Source organism: Balaenoptera ricei, chromosome 7 (assembly GCF_028023285.1).
Source record: "Balaenoptera ricei isolate mBalRic1 chromosome 7, mBalRic1.hap2, whole genome shotgun sequence".
In the NCBI taxonomy this organism is placed as follows: domain Eukaryota; kingdom Metazoa; phylum Chordata; class Mammalia; order Artiodactyla; family Balaenopteridae; genus Balaenoptera; species Balaenoptera ricei.
Genome location: NC_082645.1, coordinates 35,283,437 through 35,306,706, shown reverse-complemented (window position 1 = coordinate 35,306,706; position 23,270 = coordinate 35,283,437). Strand labels below are relative to the sequence as shown.

At 37.6% G+C, this 23,270-nt stretch overlaps 1 protein-coding gene across 5 annotated transcripts in view; it reads left to right on the top strand.

The window, feature by feature from the left end:
• ZEB2 (zinc finger E-box binding homeobox 2) overlaps nt 1–23,270 on the top strand; it is a 127,649-nt gene that overhangs the window by 101,054 nt on the left and 3,325 nt on the right. For all 5 annotated transcript variants that reach the window (XM_059927793.1, XM_059927790.1, XM_059927791.1 and 2 more), the window contains 5 exons: nt 9,987–10,175; nt 10,869–11,083; nt 13,719–13,827; nt 14,755–16,727; nt 18,109–18,289. In XM_059927793.1, the coding sequence (XP_059783776.1) occupies nt 9,987–10,175; nt 10,869–11,083; nt 13,719–13,827; nt 14,755–16,727; nt 18,109–18,289 (2,667 nt within the window). The remainder of the gene's footprint in view (nt 1–9,986; nt 10,176–10,868; nt 11,084–13,718; nt 13,828–14,754; nt 16,728–18,108; nt 18,290–23,270) is intronic.

The following is a 23,270-nucleotide window of genomic DNA, read 5'->3' as shown; positions in this document are numbered from 1 at the left end:
TGGCCATCCCTGTTGTTGGACTAGAGAAAATTAGAGCACCACGCAGCCAGGATTCTGCACGGACTATCTTTTGAGTAATGAAATTTCCCAGAATTACAATAATGACAGCCTGGGGTAAACATATTCATGGGATAAGTGTCATTTTACTTGAGCTGTATAGGTTGTGTCCTAAGACATGATGGTGAAAATGGATGACATAGACTTCAAAAAATTACAGATTGGAGGCTTTTTGAGGGTCAAGGTTAAGTTTACTCTTCCCCATGTTTCCCCTCAGTAGGTGCAGTGTTTAGACAGCCTCGATGGTTGATAAACAGGTTGCTTGTTGAAACAAAGCATAAATGAATAAACAAAGAAATGATGAACAAATTAACAAAATAGGCACTCTGGTTTGAAATGGGGGTATGAATGAAGGAGTTTGTTGACCCATCTGTGTGTCGCTCTGCATGTTAAGACAGATGAAGGTGGGAATGGCTCTGCTGGAAGGGTCTGTGAGGGATGGAATATTATCAAGAGATGACACAGTTTCATTTAATCTGAAGAAGTGGAACTCATGTAGGGGGACATCATTAAGCATGTGGGGGGATAAACAAGTAATATGTGAAATGGGAAAGCAAAATGAACCGTGAATAAAGTGTTTCTTGGTCTCTAGTCCTAAATTAAGCTTAAGACATTTTTTTTATTTACTAAAAACCGTAGTAGTTAGTATAAATTCTTCCTTTGCAAGATGTTTCATAAAGTTATTTTTGAATTGAGTGCCTTTTGCAACATGATTAAAATTAGGAAATATCAAAATGAGAAAAATACAATCCCTAAATATTAAATGGAAATTTTAAATAGGCATCGTAAGTGGAGCATTTGAAGAACTTCCGTGATGTTTTCCATTTTACCCCAGTAGACTTAGGTGCAGGTCACTCAGTCAAAAAATAAAACAAGTGCATAGCATTCAGAAGAGCAAGGACGTGAAAAGAAAAATAGAGAAAAAAAAGTTTAAAATATGATATTTTATTTACATTGAAGTTGGCATTTACATTGCCTTTCTCCCTATTAATTTTACGATGTTATAATGTTGTTGTTTAGAGCTACTTACAATGTCAGAGCAATCATTGCAGCATCTAGGACCTATTCAAATTATATCCAATCAGTTAGGCAAGAAGAAAAACTAAAAAGATGGGGTTGTCTCTCTCTCTGTGTCTTTCTCTCATATGGACTCATTATGATATAGTGTAAAGAGTAACAGGTGAAGAGTCAGGATACGTGAATTCCCCATCCAGCCCTACCAGAAATTATTTGTGTAATGTTCTATGAATCATTAGCTTCACTGTACCTTAGTTGTATCGTCTGTTAAGTGAGGATATTAGACTAGAAATTTTGGACTCCACCCACCCTACCCTTTCTTCTAATGAGATTTTACTGGGAAGCGTGAACAAAGGAAACAAAAAGCATGGGCTGTGCGAGTTGCCATGAGAGGGGGAGGTTCTCCGGGCCCCTGCCTCATGATCCTAGACCCAAGGCCAGGATCCTGGGTGTGCGACCTGCAGTCACACAGGGGCCTGCACTGGAAGGGCCTTGCCCTTGGTTTGATGCTCTACTGCCGCCATTTTGCACTGAGCCTGGCAAATTGTGTAGACAGTCCTGCTTCTACCTCACAAAAGGTGTTAAGATAATCTCTGAGTATAAGCGCGATGGGAAGAGGTGGGATCAGGGGTTCCCCACCTGAAGTACCACATATAAACACCAATTCTGTTCAAGTGTACAGGATCCTTTGGCAGTATCTCGGAAGCAACTGAATCCCAGGTAAAGATCTAGACCTAGATTGAAAATCTTGTTTGAGCCAGAAACACCGTGATACAAGGTATAACTCCCCCAAATTGGTAACAGGAGTGATAAGGTTAGCAGGCTAGCAGTCGGTTAAGCCTCTTTAAGCATGAATTTTGTGTGTCATATCATTAGTATAGAAGAAAGTGGAGAAAAGAGTAAGAACGTTTTTGTACCTTTGTTGTCTTCTTGGTTTATAACTTCCAATTCCTCTTATTGCTCTTACATGGAGTTTAAGTTAAAATTTTTAATACAGCTAGCTTTCTTCTATGGGTAACAGAAGCCATACAAATTTTATCATAAGGTATTTCTCAGCAAGAGTTGAGTTGGATGTATAGTGTTAATCAATTGTGCAAGATCAGCTTATCAGATAATTCAGTTTGTACCTAAATACTTAACAAGGAGAGAGTCCTGCTATTATAAAGCATGTCATTTTCTTCTTGTGTATAATATCAGTCACATTTTTATATGTTGGAAGAGTTTTGTCCTCCAGTAAGATCTGTCATGCATATTATCATTTTAAATTTTTTTAGTTAATTTCATACAATGAGTTTCTAAAAAGAACATATAGAAAGAGATACGTTCTGAGGAGAGAAAGACAGAAGTAGCACTTGGCAGGTTAGACAGGAGGGTCATTTTCAGACTATAATCAGTGTACACCGAGAACAGCCTGTTACTTCCTGGCGAATGAATGCTGCGGTTTTATGAGCTTTGTTTGCAGTTAGGAACAGCTATCTCCACTTCACAGCAAGAGTTCCCACAAGAAATAACTGATATCCCAAGCTTCTTGAGTGTCTCCTTCATTCATTCAGCAAATATTTAATAAGCACTGTTTTCCTTGTGATATTGTCTGTGGTTTCCAGGCACCTCCGAAATATTTTTTCTTAATCTGTGTATATGGGTCCTCCATCAGAAAACTGTGTTGCTTTGAGTTTTTAATTGAAAAGAATACAGATAAAACTCTCTAGGCCTAGCCAGTGAATAAAAAAGCAAATTGATTAGGGCAAAGAATTAATTGAAATGATGCAATTCTGAAACTTCGAAGATTCCCTAGAAAGCATATACTAGCTCATTTTACAGAAGATATTGAGATTAAAAAACATAAGTAGCTGAGCCAAAATGAGTAGTCTAATAATTTTAAACCTGGTCTAATCATTCAATTAGTGAGCATTAGCTGTGTGCCTGACACTGCCCTAGGCACTGGGATACAAAGGTGAATAAGACCCTCCATGCCTCTATCAGCTCATGGGCATGTAAACGAAAGATTATAATGTGATGTGATAAATTCAGCAATTGAGATATGCAGATGATATTCTGTAGAAGGAGGGTATGAACTCAGGTTGAAATCATCAGAAAGGCTCCCTGACATGGAAGTAATTCTGTGCTGTTTCCCATAACCACGTTACTGAATGCCTTATTTAGCCAGGGGAGACAGAGAACTGTATTCCCAGAGTAGTGATTCTTTAACTGGGCGTGTATCAGAATCCCCGAAAGGGCTTGTTAAAACACAGATTGCTGATTCCGTCCATTTAGGGTGGACCCCAAGAATTTGCATTTTGAACAAGTTCCCAGGTAATACCGATGCTGTTGACCTGCGGACCACATTTTGAAAACTACCGCCCTAGAGCATCCTTAGGTGTCGTATGTCTACAGAAAGCATATGAAAGAGCACTGAATTACTGGGCAAAAATACCATACTTCATAAACCTCTCTAAAATATAATAAACGAGTCTGAGTCTTTTTGGTAATATACCAGTTCCAAAATTTTAGGTTTCACAGGTATATGAAAGATAAACATATTATCTAACGGGAATTTTTGTTTTAAAGGCGTGGTCTTTGTACCAATACATAGCAATCAAAACTGTCTAAGGGTTAGTAGTCTCTAAATCTGATATTCAGAATCCCCTAATAAAAAATCTCACTTTAAAATTAGACTCTGTCCCTGACTGAGCTGCTTCCTGCTGTTTAGGGAGATATTTGATCCTGCAGACTACTACAGATTCCCATCCCTTTGGAACTTTTTCTCCTGAAGCTCTTACACATTGGGAACTCTCACTGGCATCTGAATACGTGCTTCCAGGAGAAAGCCATGTCAGAGCAGGCATGGAGAGACTGGCCCAGAAGCTGTACTAATTCCCAGGAAGAGAAGAAAACTTTGTCACTTTTGACCTGGCTTTACACACACCTCTGTAGCAGTCGGAGGCTCTGCTGGGCTGCCCATGTAGCTGTGTAATGAGAAAAAGATCATCTTCCCTCACGGTTGTTTTTAGATATTTGGTGCCAGTATGTATTTCAGAAGCCTTCTAAAGAAAGGCACACGTGCATTTTTAATGGTAAAATGCCTATATTACATTAATTAGTCAACTTTAAACAAAGTAGCCATGAGGATTTATATACCTCAACAAATGCTGAATATGGGCTTTCTTTAAACTGAAAAATTTAATACAAATGACTAAATTAAAAATAATTTTCTGTGTTTTCTTACCATCTAAAATGTTGTTGAGAAAGAGACTATTTTTCAAAAAGATGATGAATACAGTTACCTAGATTTCAGGTCCCTTTGCCTTGACATTTGAAGTGAGTAAAAGCAGATGATATGATAAATGCATAATTTCAATGTTAGACTGAGGAAGTGTGTGTGTCTCTGTGTGTGACTCTCTGTGTATATATGTATTTATATTCCCCTGATATACATGTATTTATATGTCTGTATATTGCAGAATAACAACCATTTTATGTACTTGTGTCTAAATATGAGAATCATAGAAGTAGGAAAACAATTCTCAGTCAATATCTTTGTGTCCTTGTCCCCAAGTACACTCTCTGGTACTCGTAGGCACTCGATAAACAGTTATTAAACAAAGGGATGGATGAATGATTCTACTCAGTTTTTTACATATACTTACTTCAGCTCTTCTAGACCCTCCAAGATATTTTCTTTTCCAAAAGAATTATTTATTCATGTTGATGTTTATTAAAATGGCTTAGCATAATATTCAAATATATTTCTTTAATTTTTAAGTGACTGTTAAAAACATGCTGGGTAATAGACCAGTGTTAATAGAGCACCTGTCTTCCTACATGAACACATCCTTGTAACGAATAAAGAAAATAAATGGTGAGGGAATAAAAGTGAAGAGAAGGAAACAGAAAAAGGAGAAGCAATAAGTATCAAGGTCTCATCATAATATAACTGCTTGTAAAAGTATGAAGAACCTTTGAGAAATACCTAAAACAAGTCAATTATGGGGAGAGCAGGAGCTGACTGATTTGAAGACCAATATAACTCTTTTATTTAGAGGTTTTCTTTAAAGATGTTAACATTGCTTGTTTTTAGGCAATAACTTGAAAAGTCAGTCCATATTGATATTCATCATTATCTATCCAAAAATATCAATATCTAAGATAGACATAAGGGTATATATGAAAGTATTATTAATTAACAACATTAGTAAGCGTGACCAACATATTTACAAGAAATTTGAGGCTGTTCTGACTTAAGGGACCTAGAAATTTACCCTAACAATATTAAAATACACTTGGCTATGAGGAAACATTTTAATTAATGAAGTTCTGTTTTTGGATAGAGGAAAGTTTACCTGACCTTAGGGAAGGTTGAGATATTTGCAAGACACTAGGGTAAATTTTAGGACTAAATGCAAAATCTCTGGAGAAGGTATGGGAAGAAATTACTTGAGATTTCTTGTCAATTTTTGCTATGGTTTGATCATAAATACCATGCAAATATACTTTGTCAGTGTGTTTTGGCAATTCTTCCAAGGATACCAAGGAGTGAAGAGAAGGACAGGAAAAAAAAAAAGAAAAGAAGGTTTATTTTACACTAGAAAAATGCAGTGAGGAATTTTATAACTTTCTAGCAAATTTTCTCTGAGTCCACTCTACAGTATTACAAAATCTTTGTAAAAACCAAAAATGCAGACTTCCAAATAGAATCAAAACATTATCCTTCCCAACAATTTTGAGAGTAACAAAAATTTAATTCCATCATTTGTTCTAGAATTGTAACAGTTAGGGCGATTTGGAGTCTAGGAGATTGAGACACAACATAGCCTAAAGTAGGAAAGGGAATTTTTCTGCTCTCTGGAAGGACGCAGGTGCTGCTTGGCCTCAGGAACAAGTGTAGCTAGAAAAGTACTGTCAGGACTTGCCATTTTGTCTCTGCTTTTCTCTGTATATCTGCTCATCTTCTCTCTTCATAAATCTTCTTATTCTACATGGGATTTATCAATTCTTTCATTCTACATCTTATAGCTGCAGTCGCTTGGAAAAAATAAATCTGCCTTGGTGATCTCTTTGGAACCATGTTCTAAAATCATGGGGAAGGGATTGACTGAACTCAGTTGGATTAATTGGCTACCACTGGACCAGTGAACGGTTTGACCTGGAGGATGGAGGGCTAAGATTGCTTCACTTCAGGTGCAGATTAATCCACTGTAACTAGGGGAGCAGGACCATGCAACAACATGGCAGCTGCCCTGGGTACCATAAGGTTTGGCAATAGGGACAGTGGGGAGCCATCCCAGGCAAAGGAGAATGTCATGGTACTGGGCAGAAAAAACCATATATTACTAGTATCCATAGCAACATCAGGGAAAAACACATTATATCCATGATGGTCATACCTAGTTCATAGAAGGCTAGGTTCTAGCCCACTTAAGTGACTATAGATATTGAGATATATAACTAATAGCATATCTATACCACATGAAAAAAAAAATCTTGACAGAGCTAATAGATTTAAATGATTGGGTTTCTTCGTGAAACCCTTTTTGAATACTCATCTGAGCCCTATCAAACTCTTGCAAGTATTTATGATCACAAATACACAGTTTATCATGTAATTGTTCTACAATTACTTGAATAGTAGGTCTGAGTTCCTAGCTCAACTGTAGGTGTCTTGTCTTATGCTTCCTTTTACTAGAAGACTTCTGCACCAAGATCAGTGTTAAGGACATAATTTATTCCACATTCATTCCATAAATGATTCTTGAGTGCCTACTAATTTCTAGGCAATATATTCGATGCTCAGGCCACAAAGATGATCCTTAATGAGAGCACATGATTTGATATCTTTTGTCCCTGTCACACTTGACATAGAAATCTAGTATGGCCAGATCTGATCTAGCGAGTGAATTGCTTCTCCAAATACCAATAGTGTAGTTTAGTTTGCCTATCCAGAAAAATCAGAATTTTCCTCCCTTTTAAGCCAAAAGGCTATTAATGCAAATCCAATTGAATTTGCATTTGATTACATTTCTGATGGAAACATTCATATGCAAATGAAAATTCATGCAAAGATAGCCAGATAATTCAGATATTTGCTGAAATATCAAGATAAAATTAGCATGATATTAAATGTACATCCATCCATGTTTACTAGATTACACTCAGGATCTTCAAGTGGGACAGTGTTCTTGAAAAACGTAAATAAATTGTGTCTTAAACATTTGACAATGTTCAAGTAGATCTGGATTTAGAAAGTTGCTATTACCTTACTTTCTACTGCCACAGTGCTGAAAAAGAAGTCAGTCCCTGGTCAGATCAGTCAAGTTGTTCAAAAAAGGTTCATCTTGGACCCACATGTTTTGTCCCCTTTATCTTTTCTTGCGCTTAAAACAAAAGGTGACTCTTGATAGAACTGAAGCCATTTTGATGATCCAAAATGATGAACAAATATTTTGTGCAAGCTGGCAATTCCTTCATACTCCATAGTGACTTAATGGCGCAAGTTAAATGACACCATCACAATCACCACCAAAAAGTATCCTTTGGAAAACATCCATGACAACATGAATAGACCAGAGGGAAAGTGATCCTAATCAGTGTCCATATTCTTCTAAGAAAAGGCTTAAGCAAAATTTCAAGATATAAAATCTTAATCCACTATTCCATATTCCAAACCTACATTTGAAGGAAGTACAGTTCTTGGAATCAGACCATTGCTCTTGTTAAAATTAACAGAAGTTGAAGTGGCAAAAGAGAAAAGCTTGAGATCACAGTATTCAGAGAGTTAGCACTTAGTTTAATAGTCTACACAGTGTAATTCTCCCCAGCTTTATGTTATTTGATCCAATGTATTCATTCATATTTTCAAATCTTTTTAGAATTCCCGTGCTTCCTGGTGTGGTGAATGTCCCTTACCATCCATCAGATTCAAAAAGCCTGAACCTAAGGGAGGGTCTTAGCCTTTCCCTCCTTGGCTCACCCAGTCTTTCTCCAAATCTAGCAATCTTACTTTTTAAGTATGTCTCAAATCCAGCCACTTCTTATAGTCTCCATCACCAATTCTTTAACTTTTATCTTTTGCCTAATCAATGGCAAGAGACTCTTAACTGGTTTCCCAGAATCTACTTTTCTCTTCCTGCATTCCCTATCATACTGTAGCCAGAGTTGTCATATGCAAATGCAGGTAATCTATAATTTCATCCAACCATCCTCTCTGCTTAATACCCTTCAGTGGCTTCCTGTTTCTCTTAGAAGAAAACTCAAATCCTTAACAAGGCTAGCACACGCGGCAGGGTCTAGTGCCTGCCTTCCTCTTCACCCTTGCATCATGCTGCTCCCCTTTCTCTCCACACTCTAGCAATGTCCTTTCAGATCCCGAGATGCTCCATTTCCTTTCCAGTCACCACTGCTGTACCCCAGCTTCTAAAGTTAGTTAACTTCGTGCTTCTCAGTTAAGGCTTTCCTGATCTTCCACACTCCATCAGGTCCCCGTCAGGTCCCCCTGTTACTTCTGTAATACAACCGTACAACTTTCTTTCATAACACTTATTTGAGTTTGTAATATTATATCTACTTTTTGAGACAATATCAGTTGTATTGATCATTCTCATGGCTTCCTAAAGGATGAGGCTGGATCTGTTTTTTGCTTATCAAAACAAGGCATGATGCCTATCTCATACCAGGCATTCAGTAAATACTTGTTGATTAACAGAAGGTTCCACTTTCTATTCTTCTCATAACAGTTCATAACAGTGAAAGCCAAAAATAAAAATTGACTGGCTTGCTTGAACCAACACCCTGCCACAAATTGCCAGGGAGAATTAGGATGGCAAGTACTATAATATCTTTTATGACAGAGAAGGTGAGATGAAGAATATAGTGGAATCAAGGTTAACTGTTCTCAAAAACTATGAAAGTCGGGCCTCACCAGTAATTGTACTAGCAAAAGACTTTTCTTCACTTACTTCTGGTAGACAATAATGTGGCAGCCACTTTCCCAACACTGTCTTATGCATAAGTTTCTACTTAGGATGTTTAAAGCCACAACTTATTTCAGAAACATAGCTAGTGGTTTCTAATATACAGTCTTGGGACAAGAGTTGCTACAGTTGATTTACAACTATCGTTCATGTCATGGGAATAGAGTCATGACTACAAAAGTTAAAAATCATATCGAAATCACACTGCAGCATAGCCAGTTTCTTAACTCCGTCTGTTACTTTTTATTTTATTTCTATCAGTGTGAGCTTAATTTTATTTTCAGCAGCTTTAAAATACTGAGCTAAACATTGAAATTTTAAGGAAAGATAAACTCCCACATTCCCTGATTTTTTAACAAAGTCCCATTATTATCTCCCTAGGAATATCCGTCCTTTCGCATCTCTCTCGGACTGGGTAGTCCTGGTGGTCTGTGATGTTCAGAGACTGGAGGGTTAAAAGCTTATATTTAGCAACAGGATGTATACGTGGTTAGGAACATTAAGTGTGGTGGAGTATAAAAAATTAATTATACCTTTCTTAAAAGAGAAGGAAGCTTTATATAGACTACTAAAGTAGCTTTGAGTTCATATTATCTCTCATGTTTATGGATCTGAGAATATAGTTCTGTTTTTTTTTTTAAACTTTCCCTGAAAAACATTAAAAAATGTCTTTGATTCTTTGTGAAGCATGCAGACTAGTATTCCAAGAAGAGGAAACTAAAATATGCTTATTTAACTTAAAGCCAAGTGTCCTCTTTTTTTGCATATATTATGAGAATAAGCATTCAATCAATAACTGGTCATCTGCATCACTTCCTACAGATAAACTAGGTATTTGTGATCTTTCTGCAAGTCTGTGTGTCTTACTAACAATGATGTAGGCAGACCGAGGCTCCTAGGAAGAAGGCCCTGAAAAGACATTTCTTCTCCTTTTCCCCATTTCAGTTAAGAATGCAAATTGCACATCAGACTTTGAGGAATACTTTGCCAAAAGAAAACTGGAGGAACGCGATGGCCACGCAGTCAGCATCGAAGAGTACCTTCAGCGCAGTGACACAGCCATCATTTACCCAGAAGCCCCTGAGGAACTGTCTCGCCTTGGCACGCCCGAGGCCAATGGGCAGGAAGAAAATGGTGAGGCTGTAATTCATTTTTAGCCACGACGCTGACCTCTGCAGCTGTTACAATTACAAATGCACTACATGCCTGGGTGTTTACCTTAAAATTTGAAGAACAGCTGCAGAGGCATGGAATTTCATGAGCAAAGATTAGAACTGTAATTTTAGGGTATTGTGAAATTTTTTTTGTCAGCAAATTTGTGTCATCTGTACATCCAATAAAGAACCAGAACAATTAGAGCCTATTTCTAAGAGATAAAAATATCTACATTGATTCCTCTCTTTCCAAAATATTTCACTTTTGAGGAAAACAACAAAGTTTAGAGATACTGACCCTAACCTTTGTTCTTCTTTACCGACACCTGAAAAGCTCCTTCACCCCGTGACTCCCTGAGTCATATGTGACTAAAGGTTTACTACGAACTGTCAGTCACCTAAAGAGAATCTCCTCATTTAGCAGCGGTTTAAATTTCCCCCCAAATGCGCCAGTAATTAATTAATTTTCCAGCGCAGTGTGAGCTGATTTCGACAAGTCTGCGCTGGGTGTGCAAGGGGACCGGTGTGCGTGGAGGCCGCGTGCGCCTGTGGCACTCTCGTGGAGCAGATTGCAGCGATTCCTGTCATACCATCCCGGGCAATCAGCCCATTAGCTGCCATTGATTTACTGACCTTTTGGCCTGCTTCTCTCCCTCTCGTCTCTCGGCTACAGACCTGCCACCTGGAACTCCAGATGCTTTTGCCCAACTGCTGACCTGCCCCTACTGCGACCGGGGCTACAAGCGCTTGACATCACTGAAGGAGCACATCAAGTACCGCCACGAGAAGAATGAAGAGAACTTTTCCTGCCCTCTGTGTAGCTACACGTTTGCCTACCGCACCCAGCTCGAGCGGCATATGGTGACGCACAAGCCAGGGACAGATCAGGTGGGGGGTTGGTTTTAAGTGATTCCTTTCTATAATAACCCCTTAGAGAAACGATATTGCTTTGATTGGCAATCATTATTAATTTTTCATGGCATTTTGAAGATGCAGATCTTTTAATGGTAATAGCTTTAATTGAGGTCTAAATGATTTTTTGATGGTCTCTTCTAATATGATTTAATAGTCTTATGTTCACGATCGAATGAGTGTGTTAATTTCTAATTTAGAAATTTTATTTGCACTTTAACTTGACTTTAGTTTCATTTTTATGTTCCACAAAAAGTGAATGAAATTGTAGCATTTTAATTATACATTATTAAACATCTCAGCAATTTTAATTCCATTTTTCACCTAGTTTTGCTTAGATATTTTTTTCATATGAGCTCTAAGTCATAGTAAAAGAAGTGTGCATTTTTTTCATTTGTCACATAACATCTTCAATTACTTAGACTATTTTTACAAGCTGCTCCTAGTTTATGAAATTTCATTAAGTGTTTTAAAGAAAATCAAAAAAGCCTCTAATATATATGCATATCTATATAAAATAAGCTGGATTAGTACTAAAATGTTGGATATGCAATAAAAATGATCCCTTCCTGATATGCATATTTGTTACTAAATGTTAAAATTGCTCTGCCTCTTTCGGCTTACTTGTGTTAAAAATAAAAACTCTGTCTTAAACAGCATAGCATCTTAAATCCTTAAAATGATTGAATAGGATTGATTCATAGTGTCCCTTAAATGTTTTAGCAAAACTGCTCTTTCTGTCCTCCTGGGAGAATTGACTGCAGATTGATATTATGAGGTGTTCATATGGTAACAGAAATGGTGTGCCTTAAGTCCCAGTAACTGGCCCAACAGATCTGGAATCACCCGTAAACCTTGACACCATCTCTGTTTTTAAAATTATCAAACAGGATATTGTCTAAAATTCTTATGTTTCTTTCTTATGAGCTTTATTTTCTTTGAATAAGGAAAATGAGAATAAGCAAACACGATCCAGCAATGGCGATGATACTAGATTATGGAATTTTACTATTTTAAGAAAACAGCTCATGTAAATCATTTCATTTATATCTGATTGAACTTGTCACCTGAATGTTTTTCCAAGTTCAGTTATAAAAACTATGCTTGCATAGTTACACTTATGTAACAGTTTCTCTCCCCTTGCTTATATGCACAAAAACTCTAGGAAAAAAAACGGAGCCTAGATATTTATCTAGCATAACTGCTTTAAATTTCACATGCAGAAGTGTGATTGTGTTGGCGCATTATGAATGGTAGCTTTGGTGTTGAAAAGTCCCCTCATTTGCTCTTGGCATTTACAATTAGTAAATTAAAATGATTGTATCATATTAACAGTGGCACAACTAAAGTTTATAGTAGTCCTCTGAGGACTGTGGGGGGAGACAAAGCAGCTGTTGCTGTTTGTTTATGCAACTCAGCAACATATGAGCGCTGGTCCCTCAATGGCGCTCGGCGGGCTGGGCTCTGCTTGATCTTTGAAGGTTGCTGCTGTTTGAACAAACCTCCCTGTGTCCCATGTAACACCATCTGTCTCACTAGGAATGTGGGAAGATTCAGCACACCCTAGCAGTTGTCATACCGTTTCTGTGCTGTCTTTTTGCAAAAGGCTTTTGTGTCATTGCTGCTTGAAAAAGGCTGGCCTCCTACCTTGAGCATCCAGAGTGGATGACTGTATTTCTTTCTTTTCTTTTTTCTTCTTTTTTCAGAATTCTAAGTCACAGTTCTTTTGTTCCCTTGTTCAAAAAGGTCAGCTGTGTTTGATTATATCTTTGCTGCTTTTAACTTGTCTTTTCAGCAAACTTTTTTTCTTTTTCATCCCTACTCCCTAGCACACTACTAAAAAGGAAAATGACAAGTCGGTGAAGTCTTTCCTACTGGCCTGTGATAAAACTGCTCAAGCAGCTCTAACCCAAGATGTTGTCTGTTACATTTGATAATGAATCAGATCTTACATGCAACATCTCAGGAAAAACAGAGTTTATATTTGCTACTAGCACAGTGAATGGGGTATTTAAACATGCTTATCATGTAATGAAAGAGTTATAGTCAAGGATTTTTTAATTTATCTATTATTTTATTTATTATTGGGGCTTTTCTTCCTTCTTTAAAATTGGTATTGCTTCATTATAAGATATACTTTTACCTCAATACAGAAAATACGATAAAATGAGTTATTTGAGTGGGGAGTTTTTTTGGGAGACTATTTAGGATTTTGAGGATAATATTAATTTTTTTCCTTGACAAAACAGTTGCATTCCAATAGGGAATCTTCAGATTTTAGAATTTGCAGTAAACACAGAGAACCACAAACATCTTTGCAATGATGCTTTCTCATCTCTAACGGCTCAAAGAAACATTCTGGAAAAGAGACTACAGAGATAATCCTAAAGCAAGTGTTGGATGCGCATGTGAAAGCACTTTTTTTTTATTTGTTCCAATTTTATTGCCAACATTATCACTTTTATTGCAACTCTGAAAGACTGGGCAAATAAATAAACATGCACTCAAACCTTTTGGCCTGTCTGAAAATAGAGGCCTTTTAAAAATATTTGTAACAAATTTCCTTTGTTCCTCCTGCACAAAACTGATGTCAGTCTTCCTCCTTTTATAGCACCAAATGCTGACCCAAGGAGCAGGTAATCGCAAGTTCAAATGCACAGAGTGCGGCAAGGCCTTCAAATATAAACACCATCTGAAAGAACACCTGCGAATTCACAGTGGTGAGTAGCAGAGGGGCTGGTGCTTACATTTGCATTTTGTTTCATTAGGGGCATTTTTAAAGATTGTGTAAAATTTACACAATCCTGTATGTAGTTTTTTGGATCTACCCATTTATGTCATAAGCTGTGTGCACCTGCTTTGTCATCGTGAGACTTATGGTACCACCAGTAGCACTGCTAATAAGAAGAGGAGTGCTTATACTTCTTGAAAATTGCAAATGCTTTGATTTATTGTGAAATCTAGAGGCTCCTCTTTGCCCCTTTAAAAACTCTTCTACAGATTAAATGTTTTGACCTGAAGAAACTCAGCTGACAAATTCTGAAGGATATTCATTTTTGATACCCAACCTTGAAAGAAGAATGTGGGAGAATTTTGGAAAAGAGCTTTTGTATGATAAGTGTTCCTTGATTCCTGAGAGCTGTGTATTACAGAACAACAACCTACCACTGAGATTTCTTCTTTATAACTATTTTGATAGCTCTGCCAAGCATTTTATTACCAAATTGGATGCTATTCAAAGGACTAGTTGGATTGGTAGAATCAATGGAATCTTCACAGAGTTGATTAAAGCCATGGCTGCACTTCCCTTTGAATACTGTGACATCTTTATTGTGCTATTGACCACACATTAATCTGACACTCTGTTTAAATAGGAGGCCGCCGATGGCAAGACCAGATTTGGGATCTTGGCTGAAAAAGGCACAGATAGCCCTCACCTTCCACTGCTAACATCTTGAATTATGTCCTTCCAGGGTAGATAAAGACCTGAAACAGTGATAGCCACATAATCCTAATCTAACCACCAAGAACGTAGAGGTGCCCCATTGTGTTCCTTTCCTTTGGTTGCACAGATTCTTGCCTTGGTAGACAACTGCAGTCGTTACCCAATCAAAAAAATGTAACATCAATTTTAATTGTCATTTTAGGTGAAAAACCGTACGAGTGCCCCAACTGCAAGAAACGTTTCTCCCATTCTGGTTCCTACAGTTCACACATCAGCAGCAAGAAATGTATTGGCTTAATCTCTGTAAATGGCCGGATGAGAAACAATATCAAGACGGGTTCTTCCCCTAATTCTGTTTCTTCTTCTCCTACTAATTCAGCCATTACCCAGTTAAGAAACAAATTGGAGAATGGAAAACCACTTAGTATGTCTGAACCAACAGGCTTACTTAAAATTAAAACAGAACCACTAGACTTCAATGACTATAATAAAGTTCTTATGGCCACACACGGGTTTAGCGGCACTAGTCCCTTTATGAATGGTGCACTTGGAGCCACCAGCCCTTTAGGAGTTCATCCGTCTGCTCAGAGTCCGATGCAGCACTTAGGTGTAGGGATGGAAGCCCCTTTACTCGGATTTCACACAATGAATAGTAATTTAAGCGAGGTACAAAAGGTTCTACAGATTGTGGACAACACAGTTTCCAGGCAAAAAATGGACTGCAAGGCTGAAGAAATTTCCAAGTTGAAAGGTTATCACATGAAGGATCCATGCTCTCAACCTGAGGAACAAGGAGTTACTTCTCCTAATATTCCACCCGTAGGTCTTCCAGTAGTGAGTCATAATGGTGCCACTAAAAGTATTATCGACTACACGTTAGAAAAAGTCAATGAAGCCAAAGCTTGCCTCCAGAGCTTGACTACTGACTCAAGGAGACAGATCAGTAACATAAAGAAAGAGAAGCTACGTACTTTAATAGATTTGGTCACTGATGACAAAATGATTGAGAACCACAACATATCCACTCCATTCTCCTGCCAGTTCTGTAAAGAAAGTTTCCCTGGCCCCATTCCTTTGCATCAGCATGAACGTTACCTTTGTAAGATGAATGAAGAGATCAAGGCAGTCCTACAACCCCATGAAAACATAGTCCCCAACAAAGCCGGAGTTTTTGTTGATAATAAAGCCCTCCTCTTGTCATCTGTACTTTCTGAGAAAGGAATGACAAGCCCCATTAACCCGTACAAGGACCACATGTCTGTACTTAAAGCATATTATGCTATGAACATGGAGCCCAACTCTGATGAACTGCTGAAAATTTCTATTGCTGTGGGCCTTCCTCAGGAATTTGTGAAGGAATGGTTTGAGCAACGAAAAGTCTACCAGTACTCAAATTCCAGGTCACCATCACTGGAAAGGAACTCCAAGCCGTTAGTTCCCAACAGTAATCCTCCCACAAAAGACTCTTTATTACCCAGGTCTCCCGTAAAGCCTATGGACTCCATAACGTCACCGTCTATAGCAGAACTCCACAACAGTGTTACGAATTGTGATCCTCCTCTCAGGCTAACTAAACCTTCCCATTTTACCAATATTAAACCAGTTGAAAAATTGGACCACTCAAGGAGTAATACTCCTTCTCCCTTAAATCTTTCCTCCACATCTTCTAAAAACTCCCACAGTAGTTCTTACACTCCAAACAGCTTCTCTTCTGAGGAGCTCCAGGCTGAGCCTTTGGACTTGTCATTACCAAAACAGATGAAAGAACCCAAAAGTATTATAGCCACAAAGAACAAAACAAAAGTTGGCAGCATAAATTTAGACCACAACAGTGTTTCTTCGTCATCTGAAAACTCAGATGAGCCTCTGAACTTGACGTTTATCAAGAAGGAGTTTTCAAATTCAAATAATCTGGACAACAAAAGCGCTAACCCAGTGTTCGGCATGAACCCATTTAGTGCCAAACCTCTATACACAGCTCTTCCTCCACAAAGTGCATTTCCTCCTGCCACTTTCATGCCACCAGTCCAGACTAGTATCCCCGGGCTACGACCATACCCAGGACTGGATCAGATGAGCTTTCTACCACATATGGCCTATACTTACCCAACTGGAGCAGCTACTTTTGCTGATATGCAGCAAAGGAGAAAGTACCAGCGAAAACCAGGATTTCAGGTAATGAGACATATCTTTTTGCTTGAAAGAGAGGAGGTGAAAATTATATCGTTTATGTGTATGTAGGAAAAAAATCTTAGTGAAAAAAATCTAGTGCTGTGTCCTCCGCAGAAATAGAAGAGTGGGTTTGAACTTGAATCTAAAACTGAGTGAGCTACACAAATAAATGGAGAAACAGTGGAACATTGTGCTACGTAAGCACTTTTGCCTTAAGAAAGAGAAAGAACTTAATATTTATTTTTGAGATTTATTTGGATTGATCCATCTGCTTTCAGAATTATACATTGATATGAATATTTGGTAGGATTTACATAGATGCTAAAAGTTAACATTTATGACGGTCACATACTTTTAGAGACGCTCACAATTTGCAATAATGCATGTGTAAATTTGATGTGCACTTCATTTTATAGTTTATTTGGAAGAGCATTTTTAAAATATCTTGTACATGCCACATGATTTCCTTTGTAGGTTTCAAGCTAGTAAATAATTTATGGTTTTTCAAATACAAAAGCAGGTATGTTCTAACATCATGGAGTATAATCCCTGTTTGCAAAATAGGAGCGTAAGTAGCAGTGCACCTCTGTAACAGCTGTTCCGGTATTCCAATTTACAGTACATCTGCCCTCTTTGTAAATGTATTTAAGCCTATTTAATCTTCTCTAGTATTAATTAGTGCAAACGTAGTCTAAGAAAACCGAACTGTGGGCTAGCAAATGGAAATGTATGTTATCATGCAATTTTGCACTCCTTTGGATCAAGACAAAATAAATATCAAGAAATTTAATAATTTACTGATCCACATTCATTATTGCTCAGTGCTGAAGGCTGTTTTAACATAGATAGAACATTGATAAAAAAGTGTTATTAATATTCCCTATTTCAAATTAGAAAATTAAATATAAAAATATAGCTTGAGGCCTTTAGTTGGTAGACATACATTTAAATAGATTGCATAATAATAACATTTTGTACCTAAATATAAAATTCAATTAAAATGGGGTTTCCGCAGCTACGGATCATTCCTAAAGTTAAGCACACTGGAAAATACACAAATTCTGATGTTTAATTCTCACTCACAGATATTTCCTGATAGGAAGAAAATTCAAGAATTTCGGGGAGTTTATATTTTTCTCACCTTCAGAGTTGACCATTTTCTATCTCTGAAGAACAGCAAGCTCTACCACCTAGGGCAGAGAAGGTTTATATTTTTGTTGAAATGTGAAACCTCATATATTGTTTGTGGAAAGTAATAGTTTTTAAAAACTAGATCGATTCATCGCGAGCACCTCTGAGGTTCTCCAAATGTCAGCCGATGCGAAGTTGTTTGGTACAAACACAAAGAGAAGCAACTGTGTTGAACTATGTGATTATATCACAGGGAGAATTGCTTGATGGAGCACAAGACTACATGTCAGGCCTAGATGACATGACAGACTCCGACTCCTGTCTGTCTCGAAAGAAGATCAAGAAGACAGAGAGTGGCATGTATGCATGTGACTTATGTGACAAGACATTCCAGAAAAGCAGTTCCCTTCTGCGACATAAATATGAACACACAGGTATGAGTGACTTTGACTAGCTAGTTAGAGCTTCCCGGCCTGCTGTACATTTCATAATATTTAATGAGTACACTTGTGCAACATAAGATGTAGCATATGCTGATACCTTCAACAAGGAAGAAATAATGCTTTTGCCTAGCTCAGTAGGACTTTTTCGTTGCCTGTTTATTGGATCATTCATGTGTTTATCAGTGTGCTTGTCTTATATTTTTTGAGTTAGTCTTACACCAAATTCACAAATCATGTCAAAGATATATTTAAATGGCCAGGGCAATGAAATGACATGACACAAGCCAGCTATTGAAAATATCTTCAAATTCTTAAGCTGTGATGAACCTGTATATGGAAAAATTTAACAATAAAAAATTCAGTCAATGCTGTATTCGTTTCATCATCGAAACATCAAGGAAGCCATGATTTGGGGGTGATACTGTTTGGTTTTCATAAATTGGCCATGTTTTGAATAAACTAAAAGTGTTAGGACTGTGAAAGAAAAGACAAAAAGTGGATAATAGGCCAAATGAGCTACTGAAATTACTAATATTTGGAAGACTAAAATACAACTTTCTAAATTTAAATAGTTTCTTTCCAATTCATGCATTCCTCATTAGGAAGCGTTGACAAGATAGCCTGATTCTTCCCCATAAGGAGAGAAGTAATGGGTTAATTTTTCAAAAGAAAGCTGAAGTGCCATAAGGTGAAGCAATATTAGTTCCCACAATCCAAGATCTGATCTGCAACTGCGTGCTGGAGCTGCGCCTGTGTTCCCTCCCTCCCCCTCCTTCCACCCTTAACCACAGAGTAACTCGGCTTCATCCCTGTTCTTAACCCATCTCCAGCTTTTCTCCAGTAGAAATTTGGCATGCTGTACTGGCCCTAAGTGGGAAAAGAAAGAATGTAGGATCGCGACCAAAATACTGATGGGCGGAAATTATAGGAAAATTCTCATTTTAACCAAGATGTCTAGTATCAAACATTTTAATATTGGGACTTCCCTGGCGGTCCAGTGGTTAAGACTCCGCCCTTCCAATGCAGGGGGCATGGGTTCGATCCCTGGTCAGGGCACTAGGATCCCACATACGTCACAGCACAGCCAAAAAATAAAATAAAATGAGCCTTGAAAAAATGTTTTTAATATAGTGGAAAAAATTAACCTAACATTAATGCTCTTTGGGGAAAAGTAATGAAGAGGCAAAAAAGAAAAAGAAAAAAGAAGAAAAGGGAATGTGAATACCTCCTGTCACAGTTTGACTGTATAAATACGTAGCACCCCTTTTAGTGACTGAAAACCATCCTTGGGAAGCCTTTGTACTGATCACTCTCCCTTATTCCTCACTGGGCATGTGAGGGAGGCAGTACAAGTGACCACAATCACCTGAGGGTCGGGGAAAGTTGGGTGAGTCCTACAACGTTAAGTGTTGAGGGTATTTGTAAAAAAGAACAAGGTTGATTAATAACAGCGCTCTTATTCCAACCAACCCAGTTTTCTTTTTCTTCAATTGTCTGATACTAATTGCTATGATTTCAAAAGTTCAACTAATGATACTTTAAAAGCAACCTAATTTGAATAGCAAATCCCAATAGTTTTTACACTTGTATGATAAAATTCAATGTTTGAAACGTCACAATTTTCTTACATTTGTCTTTTTTTTAAAATTTATTTGTTTTTATTTTTGGCTGCGTTGGGTCTTCGTTGCTGCGCGCAGGCTTTCTCTGGTTGCGGCGAGCGGGGGCTACTCTTCGTTGCGGTGCACGGGCTTCTCATTGCGGTGGCTTCTCCTGTTGCGGAGCACGGGCTCTAGGCACGCGGGCTTCAGTAGTTGTGGCTCGTGGGCTCTAAAGCGCAGGCTCAGTAGTTGTGGCTCACGGGCTTAGTTGCTCCGTGGCATGTGGGATCCTCCCAGACCAGGGCTCGAACCCGCGTCCCCTGCATTGGCAGGTGGATTCTTAACCACTGCGCCACCAGGGAAGCCCCTGACATTTGTCTTTTATGATAGTTATCAATAGATGTTTTCTTTAGTACCAAGTCCTATTTATGTATTTTAGATTAAAGATATTTTCATACCTAAATTTACTTTAATATCTTAATCAACCTCAAATATATTTTGTATTCATTATTCAACTCCAATAAGCACATCATTGAAGGCATCTTTCCCTCTCTGATTGGTTTTATTATATGACCATATGCAAACTCTATCATTTACTACATGGTGAGTGTAAAACTTTTATTTTAGTGAGGGCTGTCATACATATTGACATCCAGTCAGTATCTTTATTTCTTATAAATTAGTCCATAAACTTCAAGGTGTATAGATAGTTAAGAGACCCCAAAGTTGACAAACACAAATATGCATTATCAATTTGAAAAATATACTGTATTAAAAAAAGATAAAATATTCTGGTCCTTTAAGATGTGAGAAGATCAGCTGCCTAGAAACATTGCCTAGCAACAAGATGCTAACCATCCAATGGTTTCTCTAAACATGTGATTAATTATCCTCCTGTTGGCTTCCCAGCTTGTCAAGTTTCCAGTGTGTTAACTTTTTGGTCTCCTGACCAAACATCTCATGACATTACTACTGTCAGTTATTAGGTTCCATCAAAGTGAAGTTCTTCATGAATTTTCTATCAGTACGATATATGTGGAAATTTAGTTCATTTTCCTTCCCTAATTGGGCCCCACAAGCCTTTTATTTGTTTATATTAAGCACTAGTAATACTTTGAGAATGTGTTAATATGAAAATTATAAGTGAGAACAATCTTTGGGTTGATTGATTCTAAGGTTGGGAAATGAAGTTGAATGGTCATTTGATTATGTGTTGATTACGAATGTGTCATTGATAAAGTGTGTTTGTTACATCTGTCTACAATTTAACATATAGAATAGTTTAAATTAAGAAGGAAATTATGAGCTACTTATTCTCGAGATCCTGTGCTCTTTTACCTCGGCTTGTTTAATTTATTTCCTAGGCAGACACGAAAGATATAATGCTTAATTCTCCTTACCAATAGCTCATTGATTGCTTGCTTTTCCTGGGAACTGGGACTGGGACAGAGGAAGGAAACACTACATAAATGTTGATTTCAATAGGATTAATTGTCACAAACAAGGACTGTGAAATGAAAAATCTGAAACTCCTGTTAGGCACTGTAAAGCACCCACTTATATTCCACTAAAATTTAAATCTGACATTTATTGAGTACTTTCTCTATTGAGACATTGCAGTAGGTGCTCTTAAACCCCCTTTTTTTTAGAAAAGTAATAAAAATATTTCTACTTTTGAGTGAAGTCAGAGTTTCAAATAAATTACCAGCCAATTCTGTTTCTCAGTTACATGGTAATATTTTTCATACCACAAACCTTTCATTTATTAACTTCAGTTATCATTCTAGCTGTCAGGTGAATCATGAATCTTGATATTAGAGAAAAAATCTTACCCTGAAAAAGCTTTGACTCACTCAGTATCAGTTTGGATGTTTTTTTCTGAATCTTGTTCATGTGGAAATTTAATTCCAGGACATCTTGATTTGAATCAGGTAAACCGATCAAACAAGTTAAAAAGAGATAAATGACCAAGTCAGTTCCTATTTAAATTGAATTTATTAAATGCTTACCAGTGAAATTTCTGGAGATTAGTAGAATATTTAGTGCAAGATATAGGTCAACACTCCTGCTCCCCAGTTCTGTCCTTTGTATGACATAATAGCTGAACATTTTATCCTTTTAGGTTGTCAGTTCATAGTGTAGAATTAATGTATTTCAATATAAGCATATTATTTATTATCAAAGGAATTCCCTGAAAATCAATGGCTGGTAACCATCGAATATCTGTATCTTAGACTGCAGGTCAGTGGGCATCCCCCAGGCATTTCTAACAGGCCTTGAACTTGTCCTTGAGAATGCTTCTCTCTCAGGACGCTGCTCTGTGTTTTGTTCCTTTGGAAAAGAGAAAGCCACATCAACTGTGATGTTCATTCAAAATTATTCACACGCTGATCCATATAGTTACCTAACTGGTAGACATTTTTGTGCTCTTGAGCTGCTGAGGCATTTAGGGAGGTTGTAGGACAGTTCTGCCCACGTGTGCTGTAGCAACTAAAGAACCAGGAAAGTTCTTATCTGCAATTTCTCTTCTCTCCATTCAGATTCATTTCATCCATGTACTCTGCTCCTGATACATGCATCTTGCTTACGACTTGGGAAATTATTGAACATGTATTCATAAATACAAATAAAAATATGAAACATTCATCGAGTGTTTACTATGTGCAATCCTTGTGCTAAACACTTTACCTACATTGCCTGCTTTACTCCTTATGCCCAGTCTACAAGTTAGGTCCCCAAATAATTTCCCTTTTACTGACAAAGACCCTGATCCTTGGAGAGGTTAACATGCCTGAGACTGCACAGCTGGTCATAAAAGATGGGTTTGAACCCAGGCAATCAGACTCTAGAACCCATCTTCCCTATCTAGCACTGCACCACCCTGCCTCTGTGAATGAACTGCCACTGTCAGAAACATCTTATCCTAGCTCCTGATAGCATTTTTTTAAAGGTCCAAGTACACACAAGAGAGAGCAAATTCATATACAGCGACTTGAGATTTTTCTGGAAGGCAAAACCTCTGTCTTTTTCCCAAATGCACTTCTGCTTCCTTTTAAATTACCTTCCCACACGGTGGTCTTGTGAAATGGAAAAGCACACTATCTTTCCAAACTCTTGGCACTTTATTGAAATTTTCTTCTCTGTTATCTAGTTTACCTCATTCAAAACAACTTTTCCAAAAGTTAAGGAGTGGTTCTTGTGTGGTTTGCATTACACTTTTTTTCTTCAGACTATAAGCTGCCTTGAAGCAGATTACTTGAATCTTCTTTATTCCCAATAACAATGAGTAGCCACCAACAGCTACCTTTCTGAATTTTCCTCTTACAGGTAAATAACTTCTTCCTACTCTAATGTTGTGCTTTACCATGTCTTAT